The sequence below is a fragment of the Pseudophryne corroboree genome, chromosome 5 (genome assembly GCF_028390025.1).
Source record: "Pseudophryne corroboree isolate aPseCor3 chromosome 5, aPseCor3.hap2, whole genome shotgun sequence".
In the NCBI taxonomy this organism is placed as follows: domain Eukaryota; kingdom Metazoa; phylum Chordata; class Amphibia; order Anura; family Myobatrachidae; genus Pseudophryne; species Pseudophryne corroboree.
In genome coordinates this window covers 563,086,217-563,105,981 of record NC_086448.1, presented here as the reverse complement: position 1 = coordinate 563,105,981, position 19,765 = coordinate 563,086,217, and the positions used below count along the sequence as shown (strand labels likewise).

General features: G+C 47.2%; 1 protein-coding gene across 1 annotated transcript in view; it reads right to left on the bottom strand.

Moving 5' to 3' along the window:
* SCGN (secretagogin, EF-hand calcium binding protein) overlaps window positions 1-19,765 on the bottom strand; it is a 200,683-nt gene that overhangs the window by 106,309 nt on the left and 74,609 nt on the right. The window contains exon 3 of the mRNA XM_063924967.1: window positions 10,267-10,359. Coding sequence (XP_063781037.1) covers window positions 10,267-10,359 — 93 coding nt within the window. The remainder of the gene's footprint in view (window positions 1-10,266; window positions 10,360-19,765) is intronic.

Here is a 19,765-nt window from a genome sequence, read left to right as displayed (position 1 = left end):
ATTTCAAACCTACTATGAAACACTCTATAATCTACACAATGCCACCCCCCAACGTGAACCAGAGGACATTCCCTCCCTACCTGCTTTTTTTACTGATATTATACTTCCCCGTATATCGGCCCAACAACTCTCAGATTTAAATACCGATTTCACGGATATAGAAATCCTTAATGCCATTAAAAATCTTAAGGCATCAGCTGCTCCGGGCCCGGATGGCTTTTCCCCCCAATATTATAAAAAATGTGCGGCGGTACTCACTCCTTTCCTAACAAGTTTTTTTAACGATATACTGCACGGTGCATCTTTTGACGCTTTGACCTCATTGGCAAGTATAGTTGTTATACCAAAACCCAGTCGGGACCCAGAGCTGGTCACTAACTATAGACCTATATCGCTCTTAAATGTCGATATCAAAATATATGCAAAATTATTGGCCAATAGACTGGGGCCTCTTCTCCCCCAATTGGTACATCCAGACCAGGTCGGTTTCATTCCGGGTCGTCAAGCTCTTGATAACACGCGCAGAACGGTGGACCTGATACACGAGATTCACACACAAAAAAAGCCGGCACTGGTGCTAGGTCTGGACGCTGAAAAGGCATTCGACCGGATTAAATGGCCTTTCATGTTCCACACGCTTCAACAAGCAGGGATTACAGGACAATTCTCTCAAGGTGTATCAGCTCTATATGACAATCCTAGGGCGGCTGTACTTGCCAATGGGGTGATGTCCCCGACTTTCCAAATCGCTAACGGCACGCATCAGGATTGTCCGCTATCCCCACTAATATTCGCCCTCTCTATAGAACCCCTCGCTGCTAGGATTCGAGCCAATCCATTAATTAAAGGAGTGAAAGTGGGTGCTACTGAACACAAAATTGCGTTATATGCAGATGACGTGTTACTTACAATTTCCGACCCTATACACTCACTACCCCACCTTTTTCGAGAGATAGAGGAGTTTGGTACACATTCTGGCTATAAAATTAACCCGGACAAAACTGAGGTCTTGGACTTTTACATTCCGCAAGCCACAAAAAATATGTTGGCCAATAGCTTCAATTTTCGATGGAACACAAAGCAACTTACGTACTTGGGAGTTGCTATAACTAAAAATTATTCCCAACTTTTTCAGGCAAATTTCCCCAAGTTGCTCTCCCAACTTCAAAGAGATCTTGAAAAATGGGGAACCCACTATATCTCTTGGATCGGCCGTATCAACGCCGTCAAAATGAACCTTTTGCCCAGACTCCTCTATTTGTTCCAAACCCTCCCGGTTCGGGTACCACCTTACGTCTTCAAAAACCTCCAACACGCCACGTCCCAATTTATCTGGTCCAAAAAGAAACCTAGAGTGAAGCGTATAACTTTACAGAAACACACATCGGAGGGCGGTCTGGGGGTCCCGGATTTCAAAGCCTACTACATAGCGTCCAAACTCGCACAATGTATTCAATGGAACACGCCAAAAACGGAGAGAGTTTGGGTCGCAATAGAAACCGACTCTATTAAGTTGAACTATATCTCCTCTTTGCTATGGCTCCCCTGTTTGACACGCCCCCGTTCAATTAAATCCCATCCTGTAATCTCCCACTCCTTAGACATCTGGGACACGGCTAACCGTAAATTCCACCTAGCGCCGCCCCCTAGCCCCTTAATCCCGCTATTTGACAACCCCCTGTTCCAACCAGGCCGACACCCCAATGCCCTACCACATTGGCGGGAAGAGGGGGTTAAACTATTAAACGACATAGCTGCAGATTCCATGTTCCCATCTTTTACAGAGCTCCAAGCTAAATTTACGTTGCCGCGCTCCCTCTTCTTCCAATACCTACAGATCCGACACTTCCATTCCACACTACTGACGCAACTCAATCATAGACCACCGACTTCTCTGGAAGTTCTTGCACTGCGTACGGAATCGGCTAAAGGACTTATCTCTACCGTTTATAAGTTATTGGGGCCCCCCTCACAAGTAGACAGGGAGCCACACGAGATGGCATGGGAATCTGACCTGGGAGAAACATTTGATTCTGAAGACTGGACTGACATATACGCTAGCCTAGCATCTAGTTCCATATGTGTTCGTGCAAAGGAAAACGCATATAAGCTTTTCTATAGATGGTATTATGTTCCCACCCGTCTTGCCAAGATGTTCCCAGACTTGTCTCCTCTCTGTTGGAGATGCAAGACAATGGATGGAGCGTTCTTGCATATCTGGTGGGAATGCCCTAGATTACTCCCCCTCTGGAGGGAACTGGGTTCCCTGTTTTCCACAATCCTTGGGATCCCCATTCCCCTGTTACCCAAGCACTTCCTTCTCTCTGTGTCACTGCCTGGGGCATCGCGATGTCAGAATAAACTGTTCACGCACATGGTTCTTGCATCTAGATGTGCCATTGCAACGTATTGGAAATCCTCAGAGGTCCCTGCCATGGGAGAAATTATCGGGAAAATATGGCACATATATACTATGGAACACATCACTAGCATCCTAAAGGGATCTTCTGAGACCTTTCTTAAGACTTGGGAGCCGTGGACGTCCTTTTTTAAGGTGTCTCCTCCCTTCCTTTAACAGGGCCCAGTTATTCCGCTAGTTTTAAACGATATCCGCAGCCTCGTATTCCCAGAACGGGACCGGTCGAGTCTTCCCCAACCCCCTCCACAGAATCATCTTATTTTGTTGCTTTCCTTTTACTCCCCCCTCTTCTAGAACTATGTTTCCTACTTACCTATCTTCTTTCTTGCCCCCTCTCGTTTTCTTCTTCTTCTGTCTATCTATAATATCTCATAATATTTTGAAAATTGATGAGTCTAAGTTGTATTTTGAAGAGACTATAAGCTCTCCGGAACTTGCTCGTTTTGGTTAAGGATCTCCCCGAGTGGGATGTTTATTGCATTCAGACGACCATGTAAGTTCTCTGTTATACCTAGTTTACGTCTATATATGTATTGTATCTCATCTACCCAATAAAAACAAATTAAAATGTTATAAGCAGCGGTTCGTTTTGGGTGGGGGACTGCTGCTACCCATGTCCGGAGATGCGGTGAAGAGACAGATGGGACCTGCGCAATGGATCTGGCAGGCAAAAGACTCCAGCTTCTGTGGACTGTATTGGCTGCATCCCATAGAAGCTAGCTATGGCTGTCGATCAGCCATGGAGTGGATTCCTACTGGAAACACGATCTCTGCTAAATGCAGCCTGGTCTCAGTGTGACCACACTCCCACCTAGCAAAACCATGCCTTTGACGTGCACTGGTCCTATTTAAAATATGGGGGGTGGGCGCCAATGCTCTTGCTGGCACAGAGCACCAAAATGTTTAGTTAGGGCTCTGTTGATGAAGATTGCTATGGGTGAGGGGTGATGGTTGTTGCTGGGGCTGCTGTGATCTGTGCTGCTAGGTGATAGGTACTGTGCTGGGAGAGGGGTGCTAGGTCAGAGGTGGAACTAGCAGCGGTGCTAGGGGGCACCAGCCAAAATCTTGCCTAGTGAATCATATTGGATAGAGCCGGTTCTGTCCCTAGATTTAATGATGGCTAGCATTTGAGAAAATAACCTAAATTCTAGGCCATAGTTTCTCGAACTCGGTACTCAGGACTCCAAACAGTTCATGTTTTCCAGGTCTCCTCACAGAATCACAATTGAAGTAATTAGCTCCTCCTGTGGATCTTTTAAAATGTATCAGTGAGCAATGATGTAATACCCCACACATACTGTACTTTCTTTTTTTTTTATCAAGGGGTTCCCCTTTGTCAAATTACCCTTACAAAGGCAAAGGTACTACAAAGCCCAGAGTAGACTGTGACTGTACTTTTACTACCCAGGCAGCCCTGCTAGGGAGATTTTGGCACCACTGTGTGATTTTTCCCCCTCTGGCCAGCAACAGCCAAGCCCGGGAATAATGGGGCAGATGTATTAACCTGGAGAAGGCATAAGGAAGTGATAACCAGTGATATGTGCAAGGTGATAAAGGCACCAGCCAATCAGATCTTAATTGTTAATTTACATATTGGAGCTGATTGGCTGGTGCCTTTATCACCTTGCACATATCACTGGTTTATCACTTCCTTATGCCTTCTCCAGGTTAATACATCTACCCCATAGTTGCTTACTGATTGGGCCCCCCAGGTTGCAGGGCAGAAGGCACCTGGGGTGGTCTGTTGCTGGGGTTAGGGAACCAGTTAGGACTGAGGACTACGGAGAAAACGACACCCAAAAAATTTAAAAACTCATGTCAAACTAAGTAGGGTCGACCCTATGATCCACACCCGTCCATGTGTAGTTTGAGGAACTTGTGACTGCGTTTTTATTTTTTTTTATGACTTTGATGTACAAGCAGAAAAATGTTGTACACAAGTTTATTATAAACACAGTGTTTCCCAGCCTCAGTCCTCAACGCACAATAATAGTCCAGGTTTTAGCGATATTCATTCTTCAGATGGTTAAGTTAAAATAACTGAGGTACTACTTACTGTATTACTGTAAGTCACCTGTGCTCAAGTATGGATATCCTTAAAACATGGACTGTTAGGGTGGGTATACACCTGGACGATGGGCAATCGGGGCGATGGTCATGCCGAAGTCCCTTCGATTTGGACAATGCTTGATTGCAAATACACACCAGGAAGATTTCATGAACAACATAATGATCACTGTTCTGCACTTCATTAATATGCACCGGGGTCGCAAGCAATATCTTCCGGTTGGCCAAACAGCGGGGCCAACCAGAAGATGTTGCATGTGACCCGTAGGTGCACGCAATAGTGGGTACACACTGCACAATGTAGACGATTAGTCGTGCTGATAAGGAAAATCCTCATGCTAGTGTGTACCCACCCTTAGTTTGCCATGAGGACCAGAGCCAGATTATGGGAGAGGCAACACAGACCCCTGCCTTTTAAATTAGAGCAGTTTCCCACAGCCACCAGGGAGCCCCGTATACAGTCAACAGCACACGCCGGCGGCTCAGTTAGTATCTCAGGGATTTCCCTTCACTATTCCGCGAGACACTGACTGAGCCGCCATCATGTGCTGCTGTCACCGGCAAAGCTGATGCTGCTCCATGCGTCCAGGGTGAGTGAGTGAGTGAGTGAGTATGTGTGTGTATGTACGCGCATGAGGGGGGGTGTCTTTGGCAGTAAGCTGTGTGTGCGTGTGTTTGCGCTGGGGGATATCTTTGACAGCAATTGGTGCGTGTGCGTGTGTGTGTTTATGCACTGGTGGGGGGAGAGTATCTTTTGCAGCAATTTGTGTGTGTTTATGCACAGGAAGGGTGTCTTTGCCAGCAATTTTAGTAGTGGGGGCCCCCATACATTTGTTGCCCGGAGCCCCCACCTGTCTGAATCCGGCCCTGGTGAGGACCGTGGTTGGGCACCCCTGTTATAACAGAAACACATTATATCAGGGACGTGCGGTGAGCAAAATGGCTCAGGAGGCACTGGCTAGCACCAGAGCCAGATTTACACCCAATATAGGAGCCAAAGGGTAAATGGGGGTACATGGGGGCATTATACACATGTGCAGCAGTATAAACTCCTGGAAATTTGGTGAGGTTTGATCAGAGATGTGCGGAAAAGTTAGCCAGGTGAGGCACTGCCTCACCTGTCATAGACTTTTTACCCACAGAGTTTTGTCTATAAAAATCATTAGAATAATGCAAAGAAGATATTTCAAACACATTCTTTGTATTTTTCATATACTTTATACAGTCAAAACTCTGGCACAAACATAAGTATGACAGGAAAGGCTCTGCCTCACCCCACGGCACGTCACTGCGTTATATGTAGGATCTCATTAAGAATGTAGGGTCACCATTCAAAGGTGTAAAATAATTGACCACAGGCAGTGTGCTATTACTGCTTATCAATAGAGCACAAAGAAGAAAATGGAAGTTTTCGAACATAATTAAAAATATTAAATAAAATATTTTTAAGCTAGATTTTGGAACTAACAGGTTTAAAATATTGGGGGTAATTCTGAGTTGATTGCAGCAGAAAGTATGTTAGCAATTGGGCAAAACCATGTACACTGCAGGGGGGGCAGACATAACATTTGCAGAAAGAGTTAGATTTGGATGGGTTATTTCGTTTCTGTGCAGGGTAAATACTGGCTGCTTTATTTTTACACTGCAATTTAGATTGCAGATTGAACACACCACACCCAAATCTAACTCTCTCTGCACATGTTATATCTGCCTCCCCTGCAGTGCACATGGTTTTGCCCAACTGCTAAAAAGTTTTCTGCTGCGATCAACTTGGAATTACCCCCATTATTTATTCACATATTCCCTGTAATGATCATAATATCTTACATTTTACAAGATGGATTTATATGTTCATTTTTGCTTAGATGTTCATGATTACTCACATCATCTAAACATTTTGCTATTCGGATTACACAATAAACACATTCAATATTATGTTTACTGCTTGTGCAAAATATTGCATTGCTAGACAATATATGTAGTGAATATCCTTCAAAACCAGGTAGAGGGTGTCCTGGGAATTAAAAATGTATTCTGTGCTCAAGTTAATGTTCCTTTTATGTCAGCAGTTGGGCATGTTCATCCTCATGAGTATTTCACATATTAAGTGAATGCACCTACAGTACAGCTGCTGTAGATGGTCTGGTGGATAGGGGACACGTGTGTTGTCTCTCCCTTGTCAAACTCACAGCTAAATCTGTTCTGCATTAGTCACTTTTTGACAGATCCATGATGTGACGTCCATGATTCTTTTATTCTAGACTGTCACGGAGTCAGAAGAGGTAGAAAAGAGCACATGCCTATTACAAATAAAGGCAAATTTAATTTATGTCCCAGTCTATATTTAACATTGTCAATTCTATCACAATTTCAAAGCTGCAGACTCACTGACCAAATACAGGGCATGCTTCTCACTGGTGGATCGCCAGAGAGATATTTATGGACAGCGAATAACAGGAGCACTGTATCATCCATATGCAGTGATAATCAAAAAGATAGGACATTGTGATGTTAGAAATGTGAGGTTACAGTGCTACTAAAATAAAAATCCAAGCCATAATCACCTATTCATACCAGTCAGAGTATTAAACTAAGTACCATTTGCATAATCTAATTATACACAGAAGCACACTCATTATGGAATCATTCACCAGTGGAAAAGGACAATACAGTTAACAAAAAAGTAAAAATAAAATATAGCAATATAACAAGTATGACTTTGTAATATACAGGGGGGTTTTCTCAAGATGAATTCATTTGAACAAATTCATATAATATTAAATCACGGGACTGCTGGGCAGATATGCCAAATCTGGGCATATCAGGGTAACTTCTCATATTCTGAAAGTTGCTTAAAAATAACTGTCCTTATTTATAGCATCCCAGACAGAAAATATCACATGCAACCGGTACCAGCACTATCCACGTTTCCTCTACAGCACTATCCACGTTTCCTCTACAGCACTATCCTCGTTTCCTCTACAGCTCTATCCACGTTTCCTCTACAGCACTATCCACGTTTCCTCTACAGCACTATCCACGTTTCCTCTACAGCACTATCCATTTCGAAAAAGCGCTTGGAGATAACATCATCTCCAAGCGTCCACTGTAAAGTTGGATAAACCCGGGTCACGGAAGACCCGGGTCAAGTGTGAACGGCTGGACCTGGGAATAAGCTACCAATATGAAAGAGGTCTGAGCCGGGTCGCATCCTGGGATTTTGATCTGAAAATGGGTATTAGTTACTGGGATGTACAATATATGTCTTCATATTGTTACAATCTGTCTTAAATAATATTTTCGCCAATGTACACTTTATGATACTTTGCTTCATATAAATGTACTACCATGATAAGTAATACCGCCATGATATAATGCATGATTAACAGGGCACAGCAACCTGCCCAAACCCATGCAGCCCAGCAAATAGCAGCATGTGCTGGCCGCTGGGGAGGGAGCAAGGCTGCTGCCAGCTGACTCATGAGGAAGGGAGGAGGGGAGGCAGACCAAGTCCCTCGCCGGGTTACTCCAGTAGTTAGTACCTGCTCCTCCCTCTCTCGGCACCTCTGCATATGAGTACTAGTCCTGCACTCCACTGCAGGATAACTACATGGAAACTAGATTAAGTAGTGTCCAAGGGTGGTCTTCAGGTTGCCGACTGTCAGGATCCCGGCGCACAGTACACCGGCGCCAGAATCCCGACAGCCGGTATACCGACAGATTTTCTCACTCGTGGGGGTCCACGACCCCCCTGGAGGGAGAAAAAATAGCGTGGCGCGTGTAGCACGCCACCGTGCCTGCAGCGTGGCGAGCGCAGCGTGGCATGCGCAGCGAGCCCGCAAGGGACTCCTTTGCGCTCGCCGCGCTGTCGGCATGCCGACGGTCGGGCTCCCGGCGCCGGTATGCTGGTTGCCGGGAGCCCGGCCGCCGGCATACCATACTACACCCGTGTCCAATGCATTTGGATTTGCTAACCCATGCTCTACTGTATGTGATATCCAAACTTCTGCAAATTGCTAACCATGTTTGTCTCACTGCCATATGCTGTACTTTTGCGGCCCGCGGGTTGTGCTCTAACCTGAGAAGAACTACAGCGGACTTTTGATATTTTAATTAAAGTGCCGGTTCCTGAGCCAATCAGAGCTCGCAGACCGGCAGCTGCGGCTCTTGATTGGCTGCCGGACCGCGAGCTTTCATTGGCTCATGAAACGGCACCTGATTTCGTTCACAGGGCCGCGCCGGAGGAGACAGGGAGACACTCGGTGTCTGACTGACACCAGCGGCCAGGCGCAGCATGTTCGGAGGAGGCGGCACTGCTCTACCAGAGCGGCAGCGCTGAATAAACAGCGTGTGCACACTGCTGGGGGCTAAATATATATGGCCAATAACAAGTAATATAAATAGTATAGTAGTTTCTGTGTGTGCTAGGAGCTGTTATTCACCCTCATATATAAAATGCAGTCCTCTCTCCCCTATATAGTAATAATACTGCTTATATATTATTATTATTATTAAATAGGGGAGAGAGGCCAGCATTTTTATATATGAGGGGAATAACAGCTCCTGGCACACTCAGAAAGATAGTAGTTTCTGTGTGTGCCAGGAGCTGCTATTCACCCTCATATATAAAATGCACCGAGGGGGCATATGTGTTATCTGGCACTGTGGGGGGATGTGTGTTATTTGGCACCGTGGGGGCAATTATGTGTATCAGGCACTGCCGGTGGTGATATACTGTATAAGCGGGAATAACAGCCCGTGGCACACACTGATACAGGTTGAGTATCCCATATCCAAATATTCCAAAATACGGAATATTCCGAAATACGGACTTTTTTGAGTGAGACTGCGATAGTGAAACCTTTGTTTTTTGATTACTCAATGTACACAAACTTTGTTTAATACACAAAGTTATTGAAAATATTGTATTAAATGACCTTCAGGCTGTGTGTATAAGGTGTATATGAAACATAAATGAATTGTGTGAATGTAGACACACTTTGTTTAATGTACAAAGTTATAAAAAATATTGGCTAAAATTTACCTTCAGGCTGTGTGTATAAGGTGTATATGAAACATAAATGCATTCTGTGCTTAGATTTAGGTCCCATCACCATAATATCTCATTATGGTATGCAATTATTCCAAAATACAGAAAAATCCCATATCCAAAATACCTCTTGTCTCAATCATTTTGGATAAGGGATACTCAACATGTATATGGTAGTATTATTATTATTATTATTATTATTATTATTACTACATAGGGGAGAGGGGAGCACACAGTTATATATGAAGGGGTATAGCACAGCTGTCAGCTCACACATATGTGGTATTGTTATTATTATATAGAGGAGAGTTACCCTCACTGTGTGCCCGTCTGACCTTGAAGAGCAGGAGGAGTCATCTGCGATGCAGATTCTGCATTGAAAAGTAATTGTAAGCTGTCAAGGAGGAAGGAAATAAGCCTCCTGCTAGGTCCAGATTGACAGACCTTCATCTTGGTTCAATTGTAAAAGTTATAACATCCAATAAGATTTCTCCTGAAATTGGAAAGTTGGTGACAGCAAAGAGATGTCAAGTATCAGGAAGAAAACATTAAAGTAAGTGTTTTTCTAATAACCCTTTGAAAATTGCATATACTGTAAGACTCTTTCTTGCGGCCCACACAAGACTTAGACCTTGATTATTCTGCCCAGTTGGGATTTTGAGTTTGATATGCCTGCTGTACATGTATATCATTATATTATTTTAGGTTTGCACAGCTTTGGTGTACATACCTCTTGTATTTGCAGACGTCCATCTGAAGTAACATCATAAGCAGACATAAATCGATCCTTCACTCTTTGGACTTTCTCTTCAGTTATTGCATTCTAGGATTCAACAAATATATTGTTAATGACTTAATGGAACATTTTCCTTTTCTTGCCATATTGTAGTTAGATTGCTATAACTTTTTCTTTTCTTACAGTTAATGTTAAAAGTATAATAGTATAAAATGAATGTTACTAAATTAACCAATTTACAGATATTATTTTGCTTCTCAGTATGAATTAAACATACAACCTCAGCGTCTAATGCAATATAACAGTTGTACCCCACCTGCTAGCTGGTCCCCAAAATGTAGTCTCCAGATTATTAGTGGTATATTTACTGAGGTGCAGGATTATAGAAGTGGAGAAATTGCCGACAGCAACTGAGATTCTACTTATTTATCTAGCACCTTCTAGAAGATAACAGCTAAAATCTGATCAGTTGCTATGGGCAACATCTCCACTTCAATAAACCAGCACCTTAGCTATTAGGGAATGCTAAAACTGTGGCACAGCATCAGGGCCGATGCTAGGGTGTTCGGCGCCCTCCTGCAAAAAATGAATTTGCGCCCTTCCTCACACACGTAAAAGGGACAGATGCGCGCCTAAGGCACGCACCAAAAATTTAGGGGCGTGGCTTAATGGGGAAGGGGCTCGACCACAGAATAGTACCAATTCACATTACAACGCACAATAAAGTGTCCATCAGTCACATTACACAGTGTTACTTATACAATAAAATGAATTGCTGAGTTAATAAAGGTCATTTACGACCAAACTGAGCGCTAGTATTTGCACAAATGCTCTGATCCCTTGAGGTGGCAGAGGCGCTATCACCATACTAGTAACTGGATGTATACTGCACTTTCCAATTGCACTTGATAAGCAGATTTCTGCGCACACCTGCACCAATGCAAACACATCATGATGTACCCAACTCTCAATATCGAGTTCAACCGAATGTTAACAGCTAAAGAAGAGGTCCCAAAGTGAGAATAAGTCAGATTTGTTTTTCATTCTTTCCACCATTTTCAGGTGGACCCACAAACCACACAGGTGCGTCCAGGGGCAATGCCTGAATGCAACTTTGTGTGACAGCCCCTTTTTACACATTACGGCAGACAGCATCTCCCTTTTTACACATTACGGCAGACAGCGTCCCCTTTTTACACATTACGGCAGACAGAATAGATAGATAGATAGATAGATAGATAGATAGATAGATACACAGAGATAGATAGAGAGACAGACAGAATAGATGATACTTACCATCTCTCCGCGCTGGCTCATGCAGACAGGTTCCTCGTGCTGGCAGATCCCGGGCATGGGAGAAGGAGGAGGAGGGAGGGGTAGGAGTGAGCTGCAACAGTGCAGTGTAATTGGTAGTGGCGCCGCTGCAGCAGTCCCCTCTCCTTCCGCATTGGCTGGCCGCCGCCGCTGTGAATGCTGGGATGAGGGAAGCGCATCCTAGCATTCACAGCAGCACCAGCCAGCCAATGCGGAAGGAGAGGGACAGCTGCAGCGGCGCCACTACCAATTACATAGCGCTGCTGTGGCTCCAGTCCCCCTCCCTCCTTCTCCTCCGGGACCTCCCCTGACGCTGCTCCTCTTCTCCTCCGGTGGCGCACACAGCACAGGCGGCTTGTAATGAGTTCATTTAACTCATTACAAGACGCTGACATAGTTGCTGGCCGTTATCCAGCACAGCGCTTCCCTGCATTGCAGACCTTGCTGAGCGGGTAGCGCCGGCCCTGGTACTATCCCTGCCCCCTTCCACGCATACTACACTGCAGCTGCTACCCTGAACCACACTCCCCACATACTACATCGCCGCTACCCTGCATCCGCCTCCCCGCACACATTAATATGAACCCTCACCCCAAGCACACATTAATAGGACACACACCCCTCCCCCAGCACACATTAGTATGACCCCCCTCCTCAAGCACAGAATAGGGCACCCCTCCCCCTCCCACATTAATAGGATCCCCCCAAGCACAGATTAATTAGACACCCCTCCCCAAGCGCAGAGTAATAGGACCCCCCTCCACAAGTAGATTAATGACCCCCCTCGCCAAGCATACATTAATTGGACGCCCCCAGCACACAGTATTAGGACTTCCTCACCCTCCACAGCACACAGTAACAGGACTCCCCCCTCCCCCTCCCAGCACACAGTAATAGGACCCCACTCCCCCTCCCAGCACACAGTAATAGGACCCCCCTCCCCCTCCCAGCACACAGTAATAGGACCCCCCCCCCCCCTCCCAGCACACAGTAATAGGACCCCACTCCCCCTCCCACACACAGTAATAGGACCCCCCTCCCCCTCCCAGCACACAGTAATAGAACCCCCCCCTCCCAGCACACAATAATAGGAGCCCCCTCCCCCTCTCAGCACACAGTAATAGAACCCCCCCCCTCCCAGAACACAGTAATAGGACCCTCCCCCCTCCCAGCACACAGAAATAGGACCCCCCCCCTCTCCAGCACACAGTGATAGGACCCCCCCTCCCCAGCACACTGTAATAGGACCCCCCTCCCCCTCCCAGCACACAGTAAAAGGACCCCCCTCCCCCTCCCAGCACACAGTAATAGGACCTCCCTCCCCCTCCCAGCACACAGTAATAGGACCTCCCTCCCCCTCCCAGCACACAGTAAAAGGACCCCCCTCCCCCTCCCAGCACACAGTAATAGGACCTCCCTCCCCCTCCCAGCACACAGTAAAAGGACAGTCTCCCCCCTTTGTTTATCTGCAGCAGCTGCACTAACCTGAGCCACTGCTCCTCGTGTGGCTGGCTGTGAGTGCTGCTCCTCTCCTCACGCTGCTTCCTCCTGAGGTCAGTGTGTATCACGTGATGGAGAGGGAGGGGAGGGAGCGGGCATGCTGGAGATTGCTGTGCTGTGTCTTCAGGGAGGAGTGAGCAGGAAGGGGGGAGGGCCCTATTGCAGGAGGAGATCCATCATCCGAGATGAAGATCCTCTGTACGGCCGGCGGCGCAGCAGCATGTTACAGTTACAGTGAGGCAGGCGTTGCTCGTCAGTATGGTTGCGGAGCAGGGAGAGCGCCTCTGTAGCCCAGCGCCTCCCTGCTTTGCAGACCTTGCTGAGCGGGTAGCGCCGGGCCTGCACAGCATGCTGGGATGTGTAGTTTTACAACAGCTGGAGAGCCACAGGTTGTCCAGGCCTGCCTTAATCAATGTTGCATTTTAAACTGTTTTTTTTAAGCAGATTTATGTTGGTGCACTACAGCATGGGGGTCATTCCGAGTTGTTCGCTCGTTGCCGATTTTCGCTATACTGCGATTAGTCGCTTACTGCGCATGCGCATGGTACGCAGAGCGCATGCGCTTAGTTATTTTACTATAAAATTAGCTGTTTTGCTGTAGCGTCTGTGGCGCTTTTCAGTCGCACTGGTGTTCGGTAAATGATTGACAGGAAAGGGGCGTTTCTGGGCGGCAACTTAGCGTTTTCCCGGCGTTGGCTAAAAAACGCAGGCGTGTCAGGGAAAAACGCGGGAGTGTCTGGAGAAACGGGGGAGTGGCTGGCCGAACGTAGGGCGTTTGTGACGTCAAACCAGGAACGAAATGGGCTGAGCTGATCGCAGTGTAGGAGTAAGTCTCGAGCTACTCAGAAACTGCTAAAAATTTTCTATTCGCAATTCTGCTAATCTTTCATTCGCAATTCTGCTATGCTAAGATATACTCCCAGAGAGCGGTGGCCTAGCGTGTGCAATGCTGCTAAAATCAGCTAGCGAGCGAACAACTCGGAATGACCCCCCATGTGCGAAAACTACCAAATGTTATTTTATTTGATATGCTAATAACTGTAACACGTTTTTGGCCTATAACAAATCAAAAAAGAAATAAGAGCATTACAGTATAGTATGTGTTTAGATGCAAATGTAATTTATGTACACTACTTATATAATCTGTTGGTAATGTAGTAAATGTTAAGTAACATTCTTTTGGGATATTTCATTTATGACATGCCAGAAATGGGTGGATTGTGGGGTTTCATTTAGACTACAGGAGATAACGTATCTGATTATGTGCACAAATGCACAGAATGGGTGGGATGTAGTTATGTGACCGGTAGTCAGGAGACCGCTGGTCACAATACCTCCCCTACATCCCGACCACTTATAATCCCGACAGTCGGCATGCCGACTAGCAGGGACTATTCCCACTCACGGGTGGCAACAATCTCCCTGCTTCGAGGGACTAAGGGGGGGAGTAGTGTCTGCCCTGCGGGGTCTGAGCCACTATCTCCACTGACAGGACACTGAGCTCCTGAGGGGATCGAACGTTCGCCGCCATAGGGGATCGCTCACCCCAGCAGCATGCCGCCACCCCCTTACAGAGCCAGAAGATCAGTGGCGAGTTAGTCACCGCGGGGAGCCGGTGTGAAGATGGCGGCAACAGGGTAAGGAGCGCAGTACTAACTGCGCTTCTGGGCTCAGCGGTACATGGTGCGGCGCTGTGAGGGGCGCCCTGAGCCAGTGCCTACACCCTACACTGTCCAGCAAGCCTGTCAGGGTCCCAGGATCGTTGCCAGCACATTTCCTCAGGACAGTATAATCTTCAGAAGAGCGGGCAGTAGCGCCATGAAAGTGGGCGGGGCTTCTCCTCAGAGCGGACCCAGCAGCGTTCAGCGCCATATTCCTGCCTGCAGAAGCACTGACAGGGAGGAGAGCTGTCCCTCCAGATCAACTCCAGCTGCCTTGTACAGTACCAGGGGTTGTAGAAGGGGGGGAGGCTGTATATCTATACTGTGTAACCTATTAAGGTGCACAGAAAGCACTGGATAGGGGTTTCCCTATATCCTGAAGCACTGTGTGGTGTGGGTTGGCTCCAATCTCTGTGTCTCTCTTGGCATTCTTAGGGGTAAAACTCTGTCTGCCCCGTCCCTGTGTGTGTGAGGAGTGTTTGTTGTCTCTATAAAACTATGTCCAGGGACTCTGTGTCTTATGCTGCAGAGATAATTCCTCTCAGGATGAGCCCATTCCATGTAATCAGGATTCTACTGTTTTAGCGCAGATTCCTGCAAGGAAGCCTGAGTGGTTAACCTCTATTAAAAGTATGATTTCTCAGATTTCTACTAGGGTTGCACAAAATGAAACTGCAACTCAGGTCTTACAGAACTCTATGGCAGTTTGATTCGGTTCTGCTCCCTCAGCGCCCCCTAGCGTACACTATCAAAAACGTGCTCTTGCCCAGATTATGCAGTATGACACGGATACCGATTCTGACATGGCAGACGGTGATGGAGATGTACTGCGGGGGGCGGCATCTCTTGCAAAAGGGGTGCAGTTGATGATTGAGGCCATTAGAGATGTGTTGAATATTGCTGATACACCACCTGAGCAGGTTGAAGAGGCTTTCTTCACTGACAATAAGAAAACCTTGCTAACCTTCCCTGCGTCAAAGGAATTAAACGCTATATTTGAGAAATCCTGGGCAAACCCGGAGAAAAAACTTCAGATCCTTACAAAGGTTCTGGTTGCTTTTCCCTTTCCTGAGGAGGATAGGAAAAAATGCGAAAACCCGCCCATTGTTGACGCGTCTGTCTCCAGACTGTCTAAAGAGGTGGTTTTACCCGTTACAGGCTCTACCACGTTAAAAGAACCGGCTGATAGCAAAATTTACACTACGCTCACTGGCTCAAATCCATATACACGGCTTCAGGGGCGATATTACGTTCTACTATTGCCTGTGCGTGGATTTCTAAAGCTATAGTAAAGTGGTCAGAAATGTTACTTGAAGATTAGAATACATTGGATAAAAGTGACGTTGAATTATTTTTACGTAACATTCAGGATTCTGCAGGATTTATGGTGGAATCCATGAAAGACCTGGGTTCGATGGCTGCAGGGATATCTTCCATGTCTGTCTCGGCTCGCAGAGGACTTTGGCTGCGTCAGTGGTATGCCGACGCAGAATCCAGGAGAAGTGTGGAGAACCTACCCTACACAGGTCAGGCTCTCTTTGGGGAAGCGTTGGATGCGTGCATTTCCACGGCAACCATGGGTAAGTCACCTTTTCTTCCCTCAGCTGCGCCTGCTACGAAGAAACCTTTTTCTACAGCTACGTCACAGTCCTTTCGGGCGCTAAATCAGGAAAGACCAAGCCGTCTAACACCTTCTTTAGAGGAGGTCGGGCAAAATCCAAGAAACCTGCTGCTAAAGGTTCCCAGGAACAGAAGCCTGCTTCACGTACGTCAAAGTCCTCAGCATGATGGTGGACCGCGCGGCCTGGAGGTAGGGCCGGTGGGGACGAGGCTCAGGCGATTCAGACACGTCTGGGTGTTGTCCGGCATGGATCCATGGGTACAGGATATTGTGTCCCAGGGATACAGACTGGAGTTTCAAGATCTCCCACCTCACCGATTCTTCAAATCAGGCTTGCCAGTTTTGCTGGCAGACAGGGCTGTCCTACAGGAAGCCATTCAAAAGTTGGAAGAGTCACATGTCATTGTACCAGTTCCACCTCATCTGCAAAACAAAGGTTACTATTTGAACCTTTTCGTGGTACCAAAACCGGATGGTTTGGTCAGGCCCATTCCGAACTTAAAATCCCTAAACCCCTTTCTGAGGGAATTCAAGTTCAAAATGGAGTCCCTGAGGGCGGTGATATCAGGTCTGGAAGAGGGGGAATTCCTGGTATCCCTAGATATCAAGGATGCGTACCTCCACGTTCCGATTTGGCCGCCGCATCAGGTTTTTATCCGATTCGCACTGTTAGACAGTCATTTTCAGTTACAGGCACTGCCATTCGGCCTCTCCACGGCACAGAGGGTGTTCACGAAGGTGATGGCGGAGATGATGGTTCTCCTCCGCAGACAGGAGGTGAATATAATCCCATATCTGGACGATCTACTATTAAAGGCATCGTCCAAAGAGAAGCTGTTGCAGTCCATTATTCTCATGACTCATCTGCTCAGGGAACATGGATGGATCCTGAATCTTCCAAAGTCACATTTGGAGCCGACCAGGAGGTTGTCTTTTCTGGGAATGATCCTCGACACAGAAGTGCACAGGGTGTTTCTTCTGGAGGAGAAAGCGTTGGTGATTCAAACAATGGTCCGGGATGTCCTGAAGCCGGCCCGGGTTTCGGTCCATCAGTGCATTCGCCTTCTGGGGAAGAGGGTGGCCTCTTACGAGGCTCTGCAGTACAGGAGGTTTCACGCTCGGCCCTTCCAACTGGATCTCCTGGACAAGTGGTCACGATCTCATCTGCACATGCACCAGAGAATACGTCTGTCACCGAAAGTCAGGATTTCACTCCTCTGGTGGCTACAACTACCTCGCCTTCTGGAGGGCCGCAGGTTCGGGATTCAGGACTTCATCCTTCTAACCACGGATGCAAGTCTCCGGGGCTGGGGCGCAATCTCTCAGGGGGAAACCTTCCAAGGAAGGTGGTCAAGTCTGGAATCCGGCCTTCCAATAAACATTCTGGAACTAAGAGCCATCTACAATGGTCTTCTCCAAGCGGCCCATCTCCTGCAAGATCGAGCCATTCAATTGCAGTCAGACAATGTAACGACAGTGGCTTACATAAACTGACAGGGCGGTACGAAGAGCAGAGCTGCAATGTCAGAGGTAACAAGAATCATCCTCTGGGTGGAAAAACACGCGTTGGCGCTGTCAGCAATCTTCATTCCGTGAGTAGAAATCTGGAAAGGGGGGTTCCTCAGCAGACACGATCTCCATCCAGGGGAGTGGGGACTCCATCCAGAGGTGTTCACAGAGGTAACAGATCTTTGGGGTGTACCTCAAATAGACATGATGGCCTCTCGTCTCAACAAGAAGCTTCGGCGTTATTGTTCCAGGTCGAGGTACCCACAAGCCGTGGCAGTGGACGCCCTAGTGACTCCGTGGGTGTTCCAGTCGGTGTACGTGTTTCCTCCACTTCCACTCATTCCAAGAGTTCTAAATCTCATAAGGTGAACAAGAGTTCAGGCGATCCTCATTGCTCCGGACTGGCCAAGAAGGGCTTGGTACACGGAATTTCTGGATCTACTGATAGAAGAGCCGAGGCCTCTTCCTCTTCGGGAGGACCTGCTGCAGCAGGGGCTGTTCGCATATCAAGGCTTACCACAGCTATGTTTGATGGCATGGAGGTTGAACGCCAGATATTAGCTCGGAAGGGCATTCCGAACAAGGTTATTCCTACCCTGATACAGGCTAGGAAAGGAGTAACGTCTAAACATTACCATCGGATTTGGAAAAAATATGTATCTTGGTGTGAGTCCAAGAAGTTTCCTACGGTGGAGTTTCAACTGGGACGGTTTCTCCTCTTCCTGCAAGCAGGTGTGGATATGGGCCTGAGGTTGGGATCCGTAAAGATCCAGATTTCGTCCCTCTCCATTTTCTTCAAGAAACAATTGGCTTCCCTCCCTGAGGTTCAGACTTTTCTGAAAGGGGTTCTGCACATCCAGCCTCCCTTTGTGCCGCCTACGGCGCCCTGGGATCTTAATGTGGTGTTACAGTTCCTCCAATCGGATTGGTTCGAGCCTCTACCGGAGGTTGAGGTCAAATATCTCACGTGGAAGGCTGTCACGTTGTTGGCCTTAGCGTCTGCTAGACGTGTGTCAGAGTTGGGGGCTTTGTCTTGTAAAAGCCCCTACTTGATCTACCATGAAGATAGAGCTGAGCTCCGGACACGTCAGCAGTTCCTTCCGAAGGTTGTGTCGGCATTTCATATCAACCAACCTATTGTGGTGCCAGTTGCTACTGACTCCTCAATTTCCTCAAAGTCCTTGGATGTTGTAAGGGCTCTTAAAATCTATGTGAAGAGGACTGCTTGTCACAGAAAATCGGACTCTCTGTTTGTCCTGTATGATCGCAAGAAACTTGGGTGTCCTGCTGCTAAGCAGACGATCTCTCGCTGGATCAGGTTCACTATCCAGCATGCGTATTCTACGGCAGGATTGCCGTGCCCTACGTCAGTTAAGGCCCACTCTACTCGTAAGGTGGGTTCTTCCTGGGCGGCTGCCCGGGGTGTCTCGGCTTTACAGCTTTGCCGAGCGGCTACTTGGTCGGGGTCGAACACGTTTGCAAGGTTCTACAAGTTTGATACCTTGGCTGCTGAGGACCTGAAGTTTGGGCAATCAGTTCTGCAGGAGCCTCTGCGCTCTCCCTCCCATTCTGGGAGCTTTGATACATCCCCATGGTACTAATGTGGACCCCAGCATCCTCTAGGACATTCGAGAAAATAGGATTTTAATTACCTACCGGTAAATCCTTTTCTCGTAGTCCGTAGAGGATGCTGGGCGCCCGCCCAGCGCTTCGTGATCCTGCAGTGATTACTTAGTTCAGTACTGCTTAGTTCTTGATTAAGTACTGTTTTGTTACTTGGTTAAGTAATATTGTTCAGCCGTTGCTGGTGTTTCAAGCTGGTTAGCTTGGTTTGCCTTGTATATGTGAGCTGGTGCGAGTCTCGCCACTATCTGTGTAAAATCCTTCT